Source organism: Gallinula chloropus, assembly GCF_964237585.1.
Source record: "Gallinula chloropus genome assembly, chromosome: 1".
NCBI lineage: Eukaryota > Metazoa > Chordata > Aves > Gruiformes > Rallidae > Gallinula > Gallinula chloropus.
This window is the reverse complement of record NC_140085.1, coordinates 6,413,572-6,432,633: the sequence shown is the minus strand read 5'-3', so window position 1 is coordinate 6,432,633 and position 19,062 is coordinate 6,413,572. Positions and strand designations below refer to the sequence as shown.

Here is a 19,062-nt window from a genome sequence, read left to right as displayed (position 1 = left end):
CATGTGTAGCTCAGCTAAATCAATATCCCCTTTAAACCACATCACTCCTTTTCACCTTTCAGGTTTTGAAATAGAAGACACAGTTGCTGCTTTAACTGAATATATTTCTCATATTACTTATTTTCCCATTTCTCCATGGGCAGTGTTATCTTGAGAGATACTATGGATGTTTTTCCTGCTCCAGCTACCAAACTGTTATTTCCACAGGTATTCTCCATAACAGAGAGGAAAACTATCACCACTGCATCATTTCTATAAGGGAAAGCTCACATGAAATGCTAATTAAATGTTTCTACTACTATACCCTTTCTTTGGAAGTAAGAGGTAGCTGTCAAACACAGAGTTCTGGACACAAGGGTGCAGCTCCTCTGAGGAGCAGGTCATGGAGGGAATCAATAAATAAGGTATCTCCTTCATTAATCACTTTCTGAAGTTTTAAATCAAGCAGAACATTTACAAGTTGTGTGTCAAGTTTCTTTTTTGTCACCTTTTTCCTTGTCTTTCCACCACTCAGCATGCAGCCTGTGCTTCGGTTGCACAAGTTTCTGCTGATGCCAGAGCCGGCCACTGCGTCGAGCCCGTAGCTCCTCTGGGGTCAGAGGTGCAATATCTATTCTGTTATTAGAGAAATTACTCAGTGCAACTTCACAGTTCAGCAAAACAGACTTGCTGCTTGTATGCACTGCGTGTGCAAGCCTTAACAAGCACTTAAAAGTTTTTCTTCCTCTGTTCCTTCATGGAAACATCCATCTTTAACAGCTTTAGAAATGTTAGCGAGCACGGTTTCTTTCTCTACTTAACTTTAATAAGGAATTACTACCTTGCATATAATAAGGTTTCTAAAGAGCTGGATTTCTCTCCCTGCTGTAAATTCAGAAGCAAAAAATGAACTCTTTGCTTTAGATAAAAACTGAAGAAAGTAACAGGTGGCTTTTTAGTGACATGATTACTTTTATTATTACATTCTGAATATTCAATGTTAGCAGCACCCATCTCTTCTTGTGAATGTCTTTCCAAATGCAATTGCTTTATCCAAGTTATCGCTGTTTATTTCTGCAGGGGCAGGACCGGGGAGAAGCAAGGCTATTTCTGCAGTATTTTATTTTATTTACTCTCAATGAAAATGAGAAGGTCTTTTTTACAGCTGCACAGCCTGTAATGTCAGCTCCAAGCAATCAGCTAAAAAAAACCCCCACAGTCACTTTGCAGGTTTAAAATTAAAAAAAAAGAAGAAAAGAAGAAAAAAAGAGAAAGAAGAAATCAATTCATGTTGTCACAATCTATCTAGAGTCATATTGTCCTCAGCCATTGATACAGAATGAGAACATCTGGGGATTCAATTACTCATGACATGAATAATAATATTTCATTTTTGTTAAATAAAACTTCTTAGTTGCAGGAACTTCTGCTCAATTTACCATGTGATCCTGGAATGAAATGTATGAACGACTGAGACATGGCAAGCCAAAGTCCCTTTGGCATCAATGAGCACATTAGTGTGGGTGCAGCTATACTTGCCACCCACCCCCCCCTCAGAAAAATCTTAAGAAAGAAAATATTTTTTGACCATCAAGTTTTAAGATGAGCTTCTGAGCTCCCAGCCCTAGCAGGTTTCCTAAATGTCACAGTCACCTTTTAGAAGCTTGAGTCAGTAGCCTGGTCCAGAAAATCCCACTTGCCCTTTGAACCAACGTCAGCAGCATCCTCAATTCTCCAGTGCTTTTGGTTAACCCAAACCATATATCTAAATAGCGTTAGGAGCCAGTTAGCCCCTTATTTTTAGGCTTCCACTTCATGATTCTCAATTCACATTTCAAGAGGATGCTACCGAAACCAAGTTTCTATGTGTATATTCTTGTTGCTTAATCAAGTAGAGCTGTCTATAGTCTTAAGTGACAAAGCCAGGATCAAACCAGATGACACTCATTTTACAGCAATGAGTAAGCAGCAATACTCATGCTAAAATTGCACTGACTAGTGCAATCACTTTGATATCAGCAGAACTGTTCTCCAAAATTAAGCACATGAACCACTGTGAGATGAGTATCTAAAAGTTCAGAAGGAAAATAGCCAGAAAGGGATGAAAGTCACTTCTCTATTACTAATTTTTTTGTGTGTTAGGTGAAACCTGTTGTCTTGTTTTACTCATCATTTCTCCCTGAGCATTCACTGAGGTGAGAGTATGGCAAACACGCATGATTTGCATCCACTCTACAACATCATGGCTTTGCTGAAACTCAAATGTTCCCTGTAGAAAACAGTGTGAAAGCTCTAAAAATTCCAAGGGTCTGAATGAAAAATATATTCCATTACAGGTCTGCTAAGACAAGCACTGTGCTGGCACTTTGCTGTTGTAGAAGTGCTGTGTAGGGCACAACTTGTAAAATACACTGGGAGAATGTACACAGAAAGTGGGGTAGGTCCTCGGTGGCTCCAAATTGGCAAAACATCTTTGCTAGTAAGAGAATTGCAGCACCACGATAAGAGACTGCTCCAAACACATGAGTCTGGGGCTCACGGTCATCTTTTGCTGACCACAGGAAAACTTTTAAGGGCTGCCTGCTTCTAATGGCAAGGCACAGACATGAAAATCTGCCTCGTCTCATCGGAGGAATCCCAAGTCAGCACCCTTGAAAAATAAAGGACGGTCACCAATTACTGCTTGCAGATCTCGTGTCTGGCTTTATGTAACCTACCTAGTCCCACTGTGATCGTTGCCTTTTAAAAATGTGTAACATTTATGGGCTCCAGTAAAAATGTTTTTAATATAATGTAGATGAAGTATAAACTGTTAACCTTGAGCACTGGGGATTGTGTTAGGTTCTTTGGAATTTTGTTTTAACCTCTTTCAATAATTTACTAAGGATTTGCTTGTAATTCGCAGCAAATCTTTTGGAATCATTAAAGTTGTTGCAACTTTTTGTAAATGTCACAATAGGTATTATTTCATAAATAAAAGCGATGCTTAGAAAGCAGAGAACATTGAAGAGAACACTAAACTGGAGTTTTTGCTGTTGCAGGAGCATAGGTGTGGGTCTCCTGACACCATCCATCTTACTACTGATCCTCTGGGACCAATGGTAAGGGTGACACACAAATCCTGTGTATCAGCAGTTAATTTCTAGCTATAAAAGATATGGTACAGTATTCTGTATTGTATCATTACATAGATATAGCATAATATAGGACACATGCCTTGACCGTGCTGTAGCAAATGTACTAAGAGAAAGCTCCTCAACTATGCCAGGTCAGCAAAGGACTCCTTGACTTCAGTTGCTGGGTTGCTTGCTGGGCTGTTTCTGTATATATATATATATATATTTATATATACACACACATACACACACCCTTTTCCCTCAGTTGCATATTTATATCTGAGGTTTTTCCCTCAGGTTTGATCCTTTGCACTCACTTTCTAAATAATGTTCTGAGGAACTAAAGTGCTAAAACAACACTTAAGCAAAGGATTCACACAGATTACTAACTGAATGAATACTAATGAAACAAGGAGGTGAGCAAATGTCTTTATATTTTAAGTTAGATTCTTTTGCTGTTTCTTACACTGGAACAGCCTCTCAAAATCCACCTGCAATGTTCCTTTCCTCTATCTTCACTCCAATTGCTGTTCAAAGGCTCATTTTTTGAGCAAACCCAAGAAATACCATTCCAGTGACAGTCAAATTCAAATGTTCTCAGAAGACCAATGTAAATTTAACTTAAACCAGTAAGATATTGCAGCACTATTAAGTGGAACAGATAATGAACCTAAATAACTGCTCAATCTTGTTAGTGTAGCCCTCATATACCTTCCGTTTTTCTTCAAGCCCTGCTGCTTAGCATTCATACTGCCTGATTTGAGACTAAAATTAGATTATAGGAATGCGTGCTTTTTACAAGAGGTCTTTTATTTGTTCCATAAAGTATTTAGCACTCTTTAGGCACTGTATAAATAAAAATAATCACGATCTTGGAATTCACCTTCAGGAATGGAAATGAAGAGATCTGAGTCCTTAAATTTCTGCTGCACGTTATCCTCATTGGGCACGTTTGGATGGCAATGCTTTGTAAGATGAGTTGAAAAGATGCTTGGAAGTCTGGTAAGGGTGAATAACTGGGGGTATGTGTGTGTGTTTGTGTGAGTGGTGGAGGGGGTGGGGAGGAAGAAGAGAATATGTCTCTAGTACTAGAGTTTTACAATAGGGAATAAAAATAAAAGCCCTACTAGACTTTTAAGACAAAGGTCTGCTGTCAAATTCATTAGTGTTTGTGAGAGATACTAACAATTGCTGGTGAAAAATGGCTGTGGGTTCAAAACCCAGGTCACTGAGTAAAATCACTTACACTCATTTTAAGACCCAAAGGCTGTGTGTAATTAGGAGCAGTCTCAAGACTGTGAGCTGTGATTTCTGAGGACTGTGCACCGTGAGAAGTGTTACTGCCTTCTGGGTCAGAGCCGTATCAAGTCCAATGATCATTTTTGTCTGACTTTCCCCCCTCCTTCCCAGAGTCTATATTTAGGACTTAAGTACCAAATAATGAAAGTTTTTTTGAGGTTAAGCATGCCAATGTCCTCAAAACTCCAGTTGGCATCCGCTCACGTCACTTGGCACTTTAACACTTATAAAACTCAGTCTGCTAGGACTCACCTTAAATTAAAGCTATCATCAGGTGAAACCTCTAGTCTATACTATTCCCCCAGGCTCCACTTGCAGACAATGGAAAAAGAAAAAAAACAATTCCCCAAGGTTATTCACCCTGTCCTGAGATAAGCCACCTATTTCCCTTCATTTTCTCCCTGGTTCCTTAGACTGAGGACTTTTGTGATAGCTAAATTCAGGCAATGTGAATACTGACGTCGGTGTCTTAGTAATTTTTAAATGCAAGTTATCAGTAAGCACATATGGTTAATCACCTCTACGCTCCTTAGGCTCCTCTTAAGATTTTAAAAATGTCTCTTCAGAAAGGGATCAGATTGCACATAAGTGTGTTTTAAGATTAACATTAGCTGTAAAAAACATATTTCAAAATGGATGTAAAACAAGGAAAAAAAACTACTGACAGCTACTAGAAGGAATAACTCCATCTCACATTTTAATTATATTGAAGCACTACTTAGGAAAAAAAATCAGAATAGTTTAGAGACAACTTGTATATTATTTCCTCAAAAAAAACCCCAGATTCACTTACAATAACATCATACTCCTTACCATCCCAAATAATTACTGCAATTTATATTACAGCACCTCTGAAGGACCAAACAGCGTTAGGGTATTCCTATGCAGCACATAACAGGTAATAGGCAGACCTGCTTGTGGTACAGAAAAACACCTCAAAGGTTAGATGAAAAATATGTGTTTAGAATTAAGCATAGAGGCACAGAAAAAGGTCAAACATAAGATTTAAAAAAAAAAACAACAAAATTAAGGGAGTGATTAGTTAAATTCAAGTCTCAATTTAAAATAATGATTTTCTTCAGAAAGTGGCAGGCATCCAAATTATGGAAAACCTGCTCTTTAAGACTGTTGACTTGAGAACATTTAAATATCGAGGGCTGGAATCTTTTTCTCTTTTCTTTTTAATGATGTGGTTTCAGAAAAGATACAAGATGATATCATTTCCAAAGACTAACTGTGGTTAGCTGCATATAGTTTGACATTCAAGAGATTTTAATGTTATCAGCCACCAATGCCTGCCACCTGGGATGAACAACATTTTTTTGACCTATTATTTATGTGCCTCTAAGTGAAAGTGAGTTTTGAGAAGGGATTTGGATGTGGAAAGCAAAACTTCTTCAGGAGAAAGGGTCACAAATGGACTACACTAAATCCCTGCTTTATTTAAGGGAGAATAAAACTGCAGTAAATATTATATATCAAGGTGAGGATTGGCAGAGGTACATGTATGCTGTAGGTGGATAGGTGTTCAAGCCTGACATGACAGGCAAAGCAGCACCAGTGACATGAGGGGACATCCACAGTACATGAAATGTAAGGGGAACGAGTATAACCTGGTGTTCTCAGAGTGAGGCAGTTGCTTGGCCAAAGACCTCAAATGGAAGGACACCCAGAGACCAAATACAGAAGCTGCCCCTGGAGCTGCCACTGTCCATGAAAAGCCAGTGAAGACAATTGAGATGTCAAGTAGGTCTTTAGTCCGTACCCCTATTCCTGTCAGGAAAGAAGCCTTTTCACTTATAGTAATTAAAATGCTCATAGATGTTTTATTAACTCACTCTACAGAGCCACATAGATTTTATAATTCATCCAAGTACTTACAAGTAGTTACTTGGGTTAGGCTGTCAAGACAGAAATGATTCAAAACCTTGTGTACTTAGCTCCTTGGAAGACATATCATTCCCTAACACAATGGTATTAGAAAGGCTGCTGACAGATAGTGATCAAGAGATTTCATTTTGCTTGTCATATGGTGGGTTGTCAATTCTTCTTTTCCCTTTAGATAAAAGCTTAGTTGCATTAGATTTAAATAATGGTGAAGTTGCAGGTTAACATTTTTCAAAAGTACTAAAGTCACTTTAGTACTTAAATTATATTTCCAAAATGCTGTAGACACGCAAGAACTCTACAGTAAATGGAACTTAGAGACTATTAAAGAAATTTATGGGAAGGTGGAGAATAAAACCCCAACTTGAGGGGGCTTAAGATTTGTACCCCACTCCAGACCACTGCTAAAAAAAAAAAAAATTCAAATTATTACAATTCTAAGACAAGCTGAAGATTTAAACTTCCATTTTGAACATACTTGACTCTTTTCACATCAATGTATCCATGTCACTGCATTTTATTGCAGATTTCCTCCCACTCTAAGTGACAGTTTTATGATGGCCTGGTAAAAGTCATGTTACTGGCTTTACACAGCCAGCCGGTCCAGGGAGGGGATTGTCCTGCTCTGCTCTTCACTGGTGTGGCCTCACCTGGAGCACCGGGTGCAGTTTTCAGCGCCACAGTACAAGAGGGACACAAGAGTGTCCAGAGGAGGGCAACCAAGATGGGGAAGGATCTGGAGGGAAAGTCTTAGGAGGAGAGGCTGAAGTGCCTGGGTTTGTTCAGGCTGGAAAAGAGGAGGCTGAGGGGAGACCTCATCGTGCTCTATGACTTCCTGAAAAGGAGGAGCAGAGGTGCAGGCACCGATCTCCTCTTTTTGGTGACCGGGGATAGAACCCGAGGGAACGGCATGAAGCTGCAACAAAGGGACATTTAGGTTGGATGTTAGGAAGAGGTTCTGTACTGAGAGGGTGGTCGGACACTGGAACAGGCTCCCCAGGGAAGGGGTCACAGCCCAAAGCTGGGCTTAAGTCAAGAAGCATTTGGACAATGCCCTCAGTCCCATGGTCTGACTGGGCTGGCCCTGTGTGGAGCCAGGAGTAGGACTTGATGATCCTTATGGGTTTCTTCCAACTCAGGAGATTCCATGATTCTATGATTCAACCTCAAAACACAAGTTTTCCTGAGTTGTGCTCTTGACTTAAGCAGGGTCTGTTTGTACAGTTTTTTCTATGAAAAATATCTTTACAAATTATTCTCTTCAATTTTTAACAATAAATAAGAACAGCTTAGATAAAGAATTAACTATTTAAACTTTACTCTCCTCTCCACCAAGCAAAATGTAAAATTGAGTCACTACATACAAGTGGAAAAGTAGCCTGACTTTTACTTCTGTTATCATTGCTAACCTAGCATTAAGCAAATAAATAATCCATGCGGTTGGTCCGTATTTAAAATATTTGTTCTTCTTCAAATATAAAGTAACTTTCACAGAAACAAACAGAAGTAGCTAGAGACTTAAATCATCCCTTTGATATTGAAGCCAAGTATTTTCTCATTTAACCTCCAAACATCATCTCCCTTGTGCCTGCAGGGTTTTGCGCTGTGCTCGAGCACGCCACCTTGCTAATTTACTGCTCCCCTCAACCGCGTAGCTCAGATGCTGGTCAGCAAAAGGGTGGTTGCAAGATTAGGTAAAGAGAGATTTCAGGGGCTTATCTTCATTCGTTAATTATCCTGTATCACCTTTAAATGGTGGCTTTCTCAAGCGAAGCTATATTTCTTCTAATACTTTTAGTTCGGTATGTTATCGCAGGTAGCATCTATGTGATGTTGAGAGCAAATACAGTTTGAAATAGGACTGCCATTGCAGCTATAGAACATCTAAAAGGGAAAAAAAAATAGGCCAGACCTTTATTAAATTTTAAAGTATGCCTTTGCTACACTCTTGTAAAGATCCAAATAGGGTATTCAAATCTCTGGAGATCACCAGTATAATTTCTTTATCATGTTCCATTTAAAATTTAATTATGTAGTCTACAACAAGAAGTATCTGAGTACTCTAAATAGGTCATGCAATGAACAACTTAATATTATTATAAAGTTTTCCTTGTGAAGATCTGTTCTTTGATGTGCTGTTGCACACAGAAATTCTTTCTTCGAAAAAAAAAATATACATTCACAGATATAATAATGACATTTAACATAAAAATTATAAAGCTTCTTTATCTTATTTTAAGTTTAAATTTTCAATTCCTTCTCTAGCCTGAGCTTCCTAAAATCATCAGAAATAACTGGTAAATTAGAACTGACACAATATAATTGTGCTGAATATTTTTATATCTTTCTACGGGCAAAGTTAATCTATTAGCTTTCCTTCTAAGTGATGTCCACCAACTCAGGCTTTTCTACTTTTGCCTATCAATGAGATATATTTTTCAGTGGCAAGATTTAAGGTAATTTCTTCTTCCTCTTAAAAATAATAATTAGAGGTCAATCATCAGTATTTAATGGAAAATTACTACTTTTTTAAAAAACCACCATTTGCCAAGATACTTAGTTACATTTTCTCTTTTAAAATGCATATAAGTAACCTCTCTTGGTTACTATAGGGGAAGAGAAAATATTCAAAATATTCTCTTCTGTAACTTCTGACCTTTTAAGGGGTTTTCCGGGAGGAAATCTTACAAAATTGAATTGAAGGAGTTACAGATTTTTTTCAGAAGGAAGTTTTGGAGCATTTTTTTTACCAGTTTTGGTGGTTATTTGGTTTTTTTTTAATAACGACAAAAAAATTAATGCCACTAGTACCTACGCCTTCCTGACAGTCAAAATATTCCATGTACAGACACATCTGCTTGCACTTCAGTTGTGTGCAGTGAAAACCCTTTTGTCAGGTTTAGGAATCCTTGAAAAGAATTTGATCAATCCTATCCACAAGTACATCCATGAGCCATTACTACCCCAAAAAAGGCTTCTTTGCGTTTGCCTGCGCGGATGAGAATTAGAATTCTGAGGTTGCAGATGCCTTTTTGTGCCTTCTGTTTGGACAGAACCACAGCAGCATGGTAACTATGGGAAAGCGGTTTAGTTTCATCATTTCAAGGTGCAACACCTCAAAACTTTCTACACTGCAGAGTCACCACAAGGTGAGTGAAGGTGGAAGATGAGGTGGTGTTGGTGGGGAAATTAGGCTGTTTTGCTGCTATGAATTAATAATAGCAAAAGGGTTTGCTTGAAGTTTGAAAGAACTGCAGAAATTATTACATTAATACATCACAACATGAGATTAAACCTCCTCCAGGGACCTGCTTGTTTAGAGAAATGCAGAAACAGGTGAATCCCTGAGAAGGCTGCAGGACAAGCCAACCTGCGCGCAACTGTAAACATTTGTTTTAAATCAAGGCAAGCTTGCTGGTTTTAATATTTATAACACAATTACAGTGCCTCACACACATTGCTTGTATAATCTGATTTTTACTTGCAACATCTTGCCACAGTTGAAATTAAAGCCTCGTGGTAATAATTCAAAAAAACCTCACATTTAGGCAATCATTAATGGCTACTATGAAACTGGATGTTTATCCAAGCACTCATATCTCTCATTTTAACTATAATTTAAAATGGAATTCGTTTCTGCAGTGCAGAGACTTCATGTTTCCAGTATATTAGTAATTTGATACCTAATCATTTAGGGCCATGCAGGCAAACTGGAAATATTGTGGCACTAAAACCAGTGAAAGATATGGCTAAGCAGTGTTACTGACATTCCTGATCAAGGAGACAGATACTCTGCTGTGTATCTCTCTTTAAATCATGATTTTTCTTTTTCTTTTTTGTTTAATGTGTCAAGAATTGTAATTCCTTTGCAATGAAGATTAATGAAATCTTTTACACATCAGGTACACCTGATCATTGGTCAGTACTTCAAACACTTGCCAAAATTTTACCAGCATATTTCCTTGCACAACCGAGGACATGGAGTGATGGTAAGTCATAGGAAGAAAAGTATCTAACAAATGAACAACTGGTATAAATGACGCATGTTTGTAGCTACAAAACAACATGATACGTTACAAAGGAGGGAAAACCATCATGTTCAGTCAAAGTCTACATTTTTACAGCTTAGTGACACAGTCAAGCCAACTAATATACACCACACACACCATAAAGCAACCTAGACATTTGTGCCTGCCTTTGAAGCAGATACAACTTGTATGTATTGCCTTGCTTAAAGAAAGCTGATTTTCCTGATAAAATATATTTTTATCATTATATATTTGGTGAATTACAGCATTGCTATTGATCAGAGGATAACAAAAAAAAAACCCCAAACCATGATCTCGTTAAAACCCCCCACACCTCAAAGAGCAAAACTGGTGGCAAAGGACTCAAGAAGATGAAGAACACCTTTTTTTATATTTTTGCTCACCAGGCATCTCTGCAAAGTGACATGTTGCCATGTCGGGGTTTTTTTTCTCCCTTTCCCTTCTCTCCACCCTTTTCTCTATCTGCATGATTACAGCATTTTATTGCATCCTCTGACAGTCTGTAGGCAGGTTCTCTCTTCAAAAAAACCTCTGTCGCAGCCTGGGAGTCTTGTCTAGTTCTATTATTTTACGAAAAGCTTTCTCAGCATAGAAGAATTTGGTCTAAGCTGCTTTCCTGCTTTCCAAATGAAAACACCTTAAGATCACAGTATTTTTTTCTTCCTCCTCTCCAAGTTCCCCTCCTCTCATCCCTCAGGTGAAATTTAAAAGTAAAAGCTGAGCCACCTGCAATAGGTATAACTGCACAGCTGGAAGAAAGCCACATCTGGGATTTTTCTCATCAGGTGCACAGCCGTGCTAAGCCTCAAAGCGACTTCAGCGCATCGCCGTAAGCCGCGTAGTTTTGGCTGTGCCAGTATTTCACAGTCATTTGTCTGTCTGTGGCATGCAGTGTGTGTTCTCCTCTCTGCACCTCTAGTTCTCAATCTCCCAGCAGTTTTCCTTAGGGGAAAAAAAGATCACGTTCTGCCTCAAAAGGTCGTGCTTCTTTCGGCACCTTCCAGACACTGATAACACAAACGTGGCACAGAGCAACTCGCTTACCTTGGTAATGTTCCAGATAACTCCGTGGCAGTCTCTCTGAAAGACACAAAGTGAGGAAAAATTAGCTCGTGTTTAAAGAAGTTATAAAATTTTAAAGACTTCTTTATACTGCTGGCATTTTTTTCTAGGCCTGCAGACACACGTACACAGCTTTCTACTCAAATGCGTCACTCGTGGACGCGACGTCCGCATGATCATATACACAAGGATGTGAAAACCAGATGATGGAGTGTGATCTAAGGATTTCATCAGATTAAAGCTCTCAGTGGTTCGATTACTCATTTTTTTAAAGGCATAAAATTATCACTATTTCAAATGCCAGCACTGCATGATCCTGCATAGCCAAAACGTAGCTCTGGGCCAATTTTCCAGTGGGAAAAGATCCCTTTTTTCAGTGCTGCAACAAAACCAAGACATTGGACTAATGTCATGCACTGAGAAACATCCCACATTAGTGTTAAATCTTACCTTGGGTTTTAGGCAAGAATTTTTTTCCAAATACATATTTTTATCCAATTTTTCACTGGAATCTGTTTTGTGGCTTTGCAATTTGTTTGAGGGAAACTGAGGCTCCTCAATAATAGTGAAAATGGGCTAATGAACTGTTATTTCATGTTAAAGCGCAATTAAATACATTAGATTACCTAAGTATACAATTTTTAAAATACATCCCAGATATACCACCAGTGTATTTCCTTGCTCCCCTTCCCAACACATTTGCTTAGACCTTATCCAAGCATCAGGAAAATAGTTTGATAGCTCGTTTCTCCTTTGAGTAAGACCTTAAAAAGAAAACAAACAGCGAGGAGGCACAAGAGGGTTCGTTGTTCTAGACATTAGCAGAGGTCCTTCTCATTTCACACTTTGCTTATCCAGTTATGAAACCTCTGTCCTATGTCTAAGTTTAAGCATGAAAGACAGCTGGTCTATATCCTATTTATTTGCTTTAGTGGAGATCCAAATTGTACAAGTTCACAGATTCACAGATTTGTAGGGGTTGGAAGGGACCTCTGGAGATCATCTAGTCCAACGCCCCTGCTAGAGAGAGCAGGATCACCTAGAGTAGGCTGCACAGGAGAGTGTCCAGGTGGGTACTGAACATCTCTAGAGAAGGACACTCCACAACCTCTCTGAGCAGCCTGTCCCAGTGCTCTGCCACCCCTACAATAAAGAAGTTTTTTCTCATGTTGAGATGGATCATCCTGTGTTCCAGTTTCTGCCCGTTGCCCCTTGTCTTGCCACTGGGCATCACAACACCTTATTTTCCAAGCCTGACTGGTAACTCAAACCATTCAAAGAATTAATATGACATTTTCTGCAACCTGTCAAAGAACTGGATCACTAAATGATTCCAATGTGTTGATGATACAAAGCTGGGAGGAGTGGCTGACATGCAGGAATGCTGCGCTGCCATTCAGTGAGGCCTGGGCAGGCTGGAGAGCTGGGCAGGGAGAAACTGGATGAGGTGTGATAAAAGCAAGCATACAGGAATAACTGCTTGTATTGGTACTGGCTGGGGGTGACCTGTTGGAGAGGAGCTCTGCGGAGAAGGACCTGGGGGTCCTGGTAGATGACAGGTTGGCCATGAGCCAGCAGTGTGCCCAGGGAGCCAAGAAGGCCAATGGGATCCTGGGGTGCATTAAAAGGAGTGTGGCCAGCAGGTCAATGGAGGAGATCCTCCCCCTTTACTCTGCCCTAGTCAGGCCCCACCTGGAGTATTGTGTCCAGTTCTGGGCTCTCTGGTACAAAAAAGACAGGGATCTCCTGGAAAGAGTCCAGCAGAAGGCTATGAAGATGATTAAAGGACTGGAGCATCTTTTCTATGAGAAAAGGCTGAGTGACCTGGGGCTGTTCAGCCTTGAGAAAAGAAGACTGGTAGGGGATCTGATCAATGTTTATAAATATCTGAAGTGTGGGAGACAGAGGGAAATGGCCAGCCTCTTCTCAGTGGTCTGTGGGGACAGGACAAGGGGCAATGGCCTCAAGTTGGAGCACAGGAAGTTCCCCAATAATATGCAGAAGAACTTCTTCACAGTGAGGGTGACAGAGCACTGGGACAGGCTGCTCAGGGGGGTTGTGGAGTCTCCTTCTCTGGAGATATTCAAGACCCGTTTGGATGCCTACATGTGCAACCCATTCTAGGGAATCTGCTTTGGCAGAGGGATTGAACTCAATGATCTCTGGAGGTTCCTTCCAACCCCTACAATTCTGTGAATCTGTGACTCTGTCACTCTACCAGGAATTTTTCCCTTCCATCACTAATCACAGGCATTGCCTCCTCTCACTGAAATGTTGGGGGTTTTTTTGAAGGGGAGGTGGGGGGAAGAACCTGGACTAAAAGGTCAGGCCAGGCGTTTCTTTGTTTCTTCTTCTAAAGGGACTCCCTAGCCTTTAGCTACCTCTTATCACTCTAATAACAGAATAGAGCAGACTTTATTGCTTTAGGGTATCAGAGCACATTTGATAAAATAGCAGTTGCTCATCCAGCTTAAATAGAGGACCAGGCAAATTGCAGGTGGGTACTGCAGGAAGCATCAAGAAGCAGAAGCAGCTAGGTTTAAAAGAGGATGTTAAACTGGAAGCATGCTGTCAGCTCCTGAGCAGAGCAGTGAGTGATTGGTGCATCTAAATTTCTAAAGATTTTCATTTTTGTTAAATAACCCTCTCTACAAGAGCTGCTGGCCTTATGAAAACAATTATTAGCTAGTCAATACAGTGGTAAAAAATCTGAATGTGATCAGAATGTTAAACAAAGGCACTGCAGGCCTTTAGCATATACATTTTTAATGTCATTAATCGTGTTGCCAGTTTCACATTTTGGTCAGATCAAATTCCAATTTTAAACAAAAATATGTTAAGTAACGATTTTTTACATATGGATCAAACTCACATAAAACTCTAAAAACTGATGAGGAAAAGAGAAGTCTGATTACTTCCCAACTATCCACAGATTTCGCTGTTTCTCAGCAACTAAGCAAACACTTAAAGCATAAAAAAAACATTTAAAAACCCCTTTAGATTATTAAACTAAAAATATTATTTCCCTAGAAAACAAACACAATTATTCCTGTAATGTTACTGGGAATAAATGGTACATGGACTGCTGAGGATAGTTAATGTCCACTGTAAGGGTCCTATAAATATCAGGAATTGAAACGCTGCTCTATAAATATATTTCATGGGAGTTTAAAAAAGAAAATCTTATGGAGCAAATTACTCATCAAGAAAACCCTTAAAGTTTATTTAAAGATAATGGATACTCCTTCTGCAGTATTTCAAGGAACTGGAGCTAGACTTACACCAATTTTCAGATCCCCAGTACTCACAAATGACATACAATAAATATAATTTACTGCATCTTCTAAAATATTTTTTTTCATGGATACAAAGAAGAAGAAGATAATATTCAAAGGGGAAATGAACATGAGACCGTGTCTCCTCACATCCTGCCTATGATATGAAAGGACGACCTTGAAAAAGAGCGAGAATGGAAACCTAAATTGTTCATGGGGGCTGCTCTGAATTGCCCTGAAATCAGTGTCAATGCAAATGGAACAAACTAATGCACAACACTGAGGGAAGAAGAGGATGAGGCTTAAGACCCCGGAAAAGCTGTTAGGTGGAGGGTGACACTACAAAGCTCATTCACAGTGTTTCCAGGAAGGTTATTTACCATTTCCCAAGGTTTTATGTTCAGCTGTGCAGGACGGATCTGGAGCAGTGTGGTCAGTACATATGGAAGATGCAGGTGCTGTTGAAGGCAGGAGGGTGCTGGGTGGGAGGTCTGCACCTCAAAATGCTACCTTGTCACACATGGTCTTCCAAAAAAATCAAGCTTGAGGTTTATAAATTGTTCACTAGCCACACAAGGAGCTTAAAACTTGAGAAGAGGCACTGCAGTCTCCAGAGAGGACTGTGTAGCTATCCCCCTAAACCCAGAAAGCCCGTGTGGGCAAGCCAAGCACCATGCACGCGTTTTGTCATTTCTGTCTACAGGCTGAGAAATTCTTCCCGTAGGATCAGAGTAGGATGTGTACCAAAGCAGAAAAGTATAAATATTTTAGTCAAAACCTTATAGTGAAGTGGAAGTGGGAAGATCTGCATAAAGATCAGCAAACAGACTTCGTTGCCTATTAGTTTTGTTTAAGGAAAGTTGTTCAGGATAACTCTCCAGAATATTTGGAAAGTGTTGTGTTTGTATTAAATGTTTTGGTTGCTGAGAAATCATATGGTGCTCTTCTCTCAGAGGCTGACTGGCAGCTGTTGTTACCCACCTACATGCGGGGTTTGGCACAACACAGCTCTGAGGTTTAACTACGCAACATTTTTGTCTGATTTAATTCCCTGCACTGTGCTTCTGCAGAGATGGAAACTGAGGCACAAGGGTCAGGGCAGGGGTTTAAAGGGCGACTGAGGTAATTTGGTGTCTATTCTGCTAGATGCTTGCCAGGAAACTTAACAAGTTCAAACCATGCAAGTCAAGACTATGCTTTGAAACAACTTTTACTTCTGAAGGACCATGACCTTTTTACTTCTGAAGGACCGTGGTTCGGAAAGCCATAGGTCTCCATCAAGGACAATTTTTGTTGTGAAAAGGAAAGCATATGGACCCAAGCTATGCAATCTGTCAGCGTGCTGGGGAAGATGCAAAAAGAAAGGCAGCAACATATTCCTGCAATCGTGTCACCATTCTTCCTTTTTCCATCTCACACTTTTGGGGAGAGTATAAAGCCCGCCTACAGCGCATGAGGCACATGAGGATAAGGACATAAGGATAAGGGCAATGCTGAAGAAGGGTTCTGTAGGGTTTGCTATTATGAAAGCAGCACAAATGCAGGCAGAATAACCCCAGACGCAGACTATAGGAGTCTTCCAACTTGTGAAAGTACTTGTCCACAGCTTGAAGTGATGGCTGTAGGCATCAGAGCCAGTAGCCGTCATTTCAACTAGCAGGGTCAGAAGGTCCTGTCTTCTCCAGAGCAAGTGACCATGACCCATTTGATTCCCTGGGACATGCAGCAGCAGTTAGCTCTATCACCTCTGCATATTTTTCATGAAGCAGAAGAAGACTTCAAAGGTTAAGATGGTATCTGGTTTGGGTGAAATGTTCAGCCCTTTACTGAACAGAATCCTACACCTGGCACGTATTTGTGAACAGAAATAAGTACAAGTTGAAGGGAAATGAGGTATTTGGGAGGATCACTTGAAAATCTAGGTATTCTCCAGGAATATCCACTATGGGCATAACCGAATATGCCAAGTGTGCTGATAAGGTGTGTGTAACAAATTACACTACTGTTGATAGCTAGGAAGTTCTACCTTGAAATATTTCCAAATATTGCATAACCATGAAGCTGTTCCTTATTTTGTCTCATGGGCAAATCCAGCTTGCCAAACAAGGCACCTGATATTTCATGGCCTGTATCAGGAATAGTGTAACCAGCAGAAGTAGGGAAGTGATAGTTCCATTGTACTTGTCTCTGGTGAGGTCACACCTTGAGTACTGTGTTCAGTTTTGGGTCCATACTACAGGAAGGATGTTGAGATGCTGCAGTGTGTCCAGAGGAGGGCAACGAAGCTGGTGAAGGGTCTAGAGCACAAGTCTTATGAGGAATGGCTGAGGGAGCTGGGGCTTTATAGCCTTGAGAAAATGGGGCTGAGGGAACACCTTATTGCTCTCTACAACTACCTACAAGGCAGTTGCAGAGATGTTGGGGTTGTTCTCTCAGATGACAAGCGATAGGATGAGAGGGAATGACTTAAAATTGCACCAGGGGAGATTTAGGTGAGATACCAAGTGGAATTTCTTTACTGAAAGGGTTGTCAGGCACTGGAACAGGCTGCCCAGGGAGGTGGTAGAGTCACCATCCCTGGAGGTATTTAAAAGGCGTGGAGTTGAAGTCCTTAAGGACATGATCTAGAGTTGGACTAGTCAGGATTAGGCTATGGTTGGACTTGATGATCTAAAGATTCCCTTCCAACCCAGGCGATTCTATGATTCTGTGATTCTGTGCTTTTGACCACTGTTTCCTGGCTCTGGCTACACAGAAGCAGACACCATACAACCAACTCTCTACACTACACTCAGTGACATGAGAAAATCAAGGTAGAGAAGGGTCCAAAACATACCACTGAGCAACACTTTGATAGCTCCTCTGACCAACAGCTCAAAGGGGTATCTCCTGTTAATTTCAAAGGCTTTTACCCAGAGCATCAATAAACAGCTTTCCTCATTGTAGGGGTCCATGCTTGCACACATGCTGACTGCTACTGCATAGACATGCATCAGCAATGTGGCAAGAGCAAAGGCAGCTACTAATTGTCAGGATGAAGCAGAAAAGTTTACAAAGGGAAATGAAGGATTTTCTACTTAAAGCAAGGCAGAACAGCTGAAGAGGAACATTAAATTAGCTTTAAAAGGAAGGTTGTATCAGGAGGAATATAATTATTTAGTTGGAATTTCACCAAGACTTGGGTGGGAGTCAATGCCTCTACTCTTGCAGAAAAGCGCCATGGGATTTTTAATGACCACAAATGGTCAGGACATTGATTTCACATTTCAGCTGAAAAATGGCACCTGCAAAGACACATTGTTGTCTCTGCTCTTCTTCAAATCACATGGGGGAATACATCCGAGTTGACTTGGAGGAATTAATAGCAGGTATTGAAATGCCATTGTGAGACCCAAGATATTTCACTGGTCTTAAATTGGATAGTTTTTCAGCTTTGTTAAGAGTGCAGCAAAATAAACAAGCTACATTTGGATAAAATATGGCATTTAAGTTTGAATTCAGATTTGCTATGACTAAATTGATGGATCTCACAGAAGGTAAAGATCAAAGTGGTAGGAAACAATTTCACCTTTTAAAAAAATTAAGATATTAAAAAAATATCATGACTTGAAACTGATAGTTCTGCATTTTATCTTTCACACAGTAAGCAGCAAATAAATACATCGCCGTTTTAAAACTTCACACAGAGTTTAGCTACCTAACAAGGATCATACATTTGCAGCAAAAATACTGCATAAACAGTCTCTGAATGTGCTATTTAAGTGCAAGCTAAATACTCTTTTTTTAGGAAGTGATGTAACAAGTTCATATGTAAAAATCTATTTCTATACAAGCTGCCATTCTGCAAGATTAGCTGACTGAGATAAAGGACATGAGCAAACATGCTTGTTGTTTTCTCCCATGATTATTTTTAAAAGCTGTATTTTTCACTCTTCTAAATTTGCTACTTCTGAATTTTTCATTCCTCCTTAGGTAAGGAGGGAGAAATCTGTGTATTTTACGACAAGTACCTGCCACCAAAACAGTGTTAAGGCCAGCACACACCCAATATAATACTCTAAATCAAATATGCCCTCTTCATTCTGACTATTTTATGTATTTCATTAAAATTTAAGTTTAATTTTAAAACACCTCCCCCCCCCCCCCCCCCCCCCCGATATCTTTGAAGAGAGCGATGTCATAACTTACAAGTCAAAGCATGATTCAGGCCAAACCCTCCCTTCTTGCAATTTACCTACAAATCCCAGCTAAGATCTTGGCCTCTTGTCTAAATACCCGCCAAGGACGTCAGATGAAAGCTCCTCTCTCTTATATCTTCTATTCTGGTATTAAAGAGCAAGATAAAAATGAATAGGTGGAAGAAACACGGCAGTGTGTCCGTTTTATAGGCTGATA

General features: G+C 39.9%; 1 protein-coding gene across 1 annotated transcript in view; it reads right to left on the bottom strand.

Annotated features, from left to right (window-relative positions):
• The window catches only part of CELF2 (CUGBP Elav-like family member 2), a 386,282-nt gene that overhangs the window by 304,929 nt on the left and 62,291 nt on the right, over window positions 1–19,062 (bottom strand). Inside the window, exon 2 of the mRNA XM_084270422.1 lies at window positions 11,375–11,410. Within this exon, the coding sequence (XP_084126548.1) occupies window positions 11,375–11,410 (36 nt within the window). The remainder of the gene's footprint in view (window positions 1–11,374; window positions 11,411–19,062) is intronic.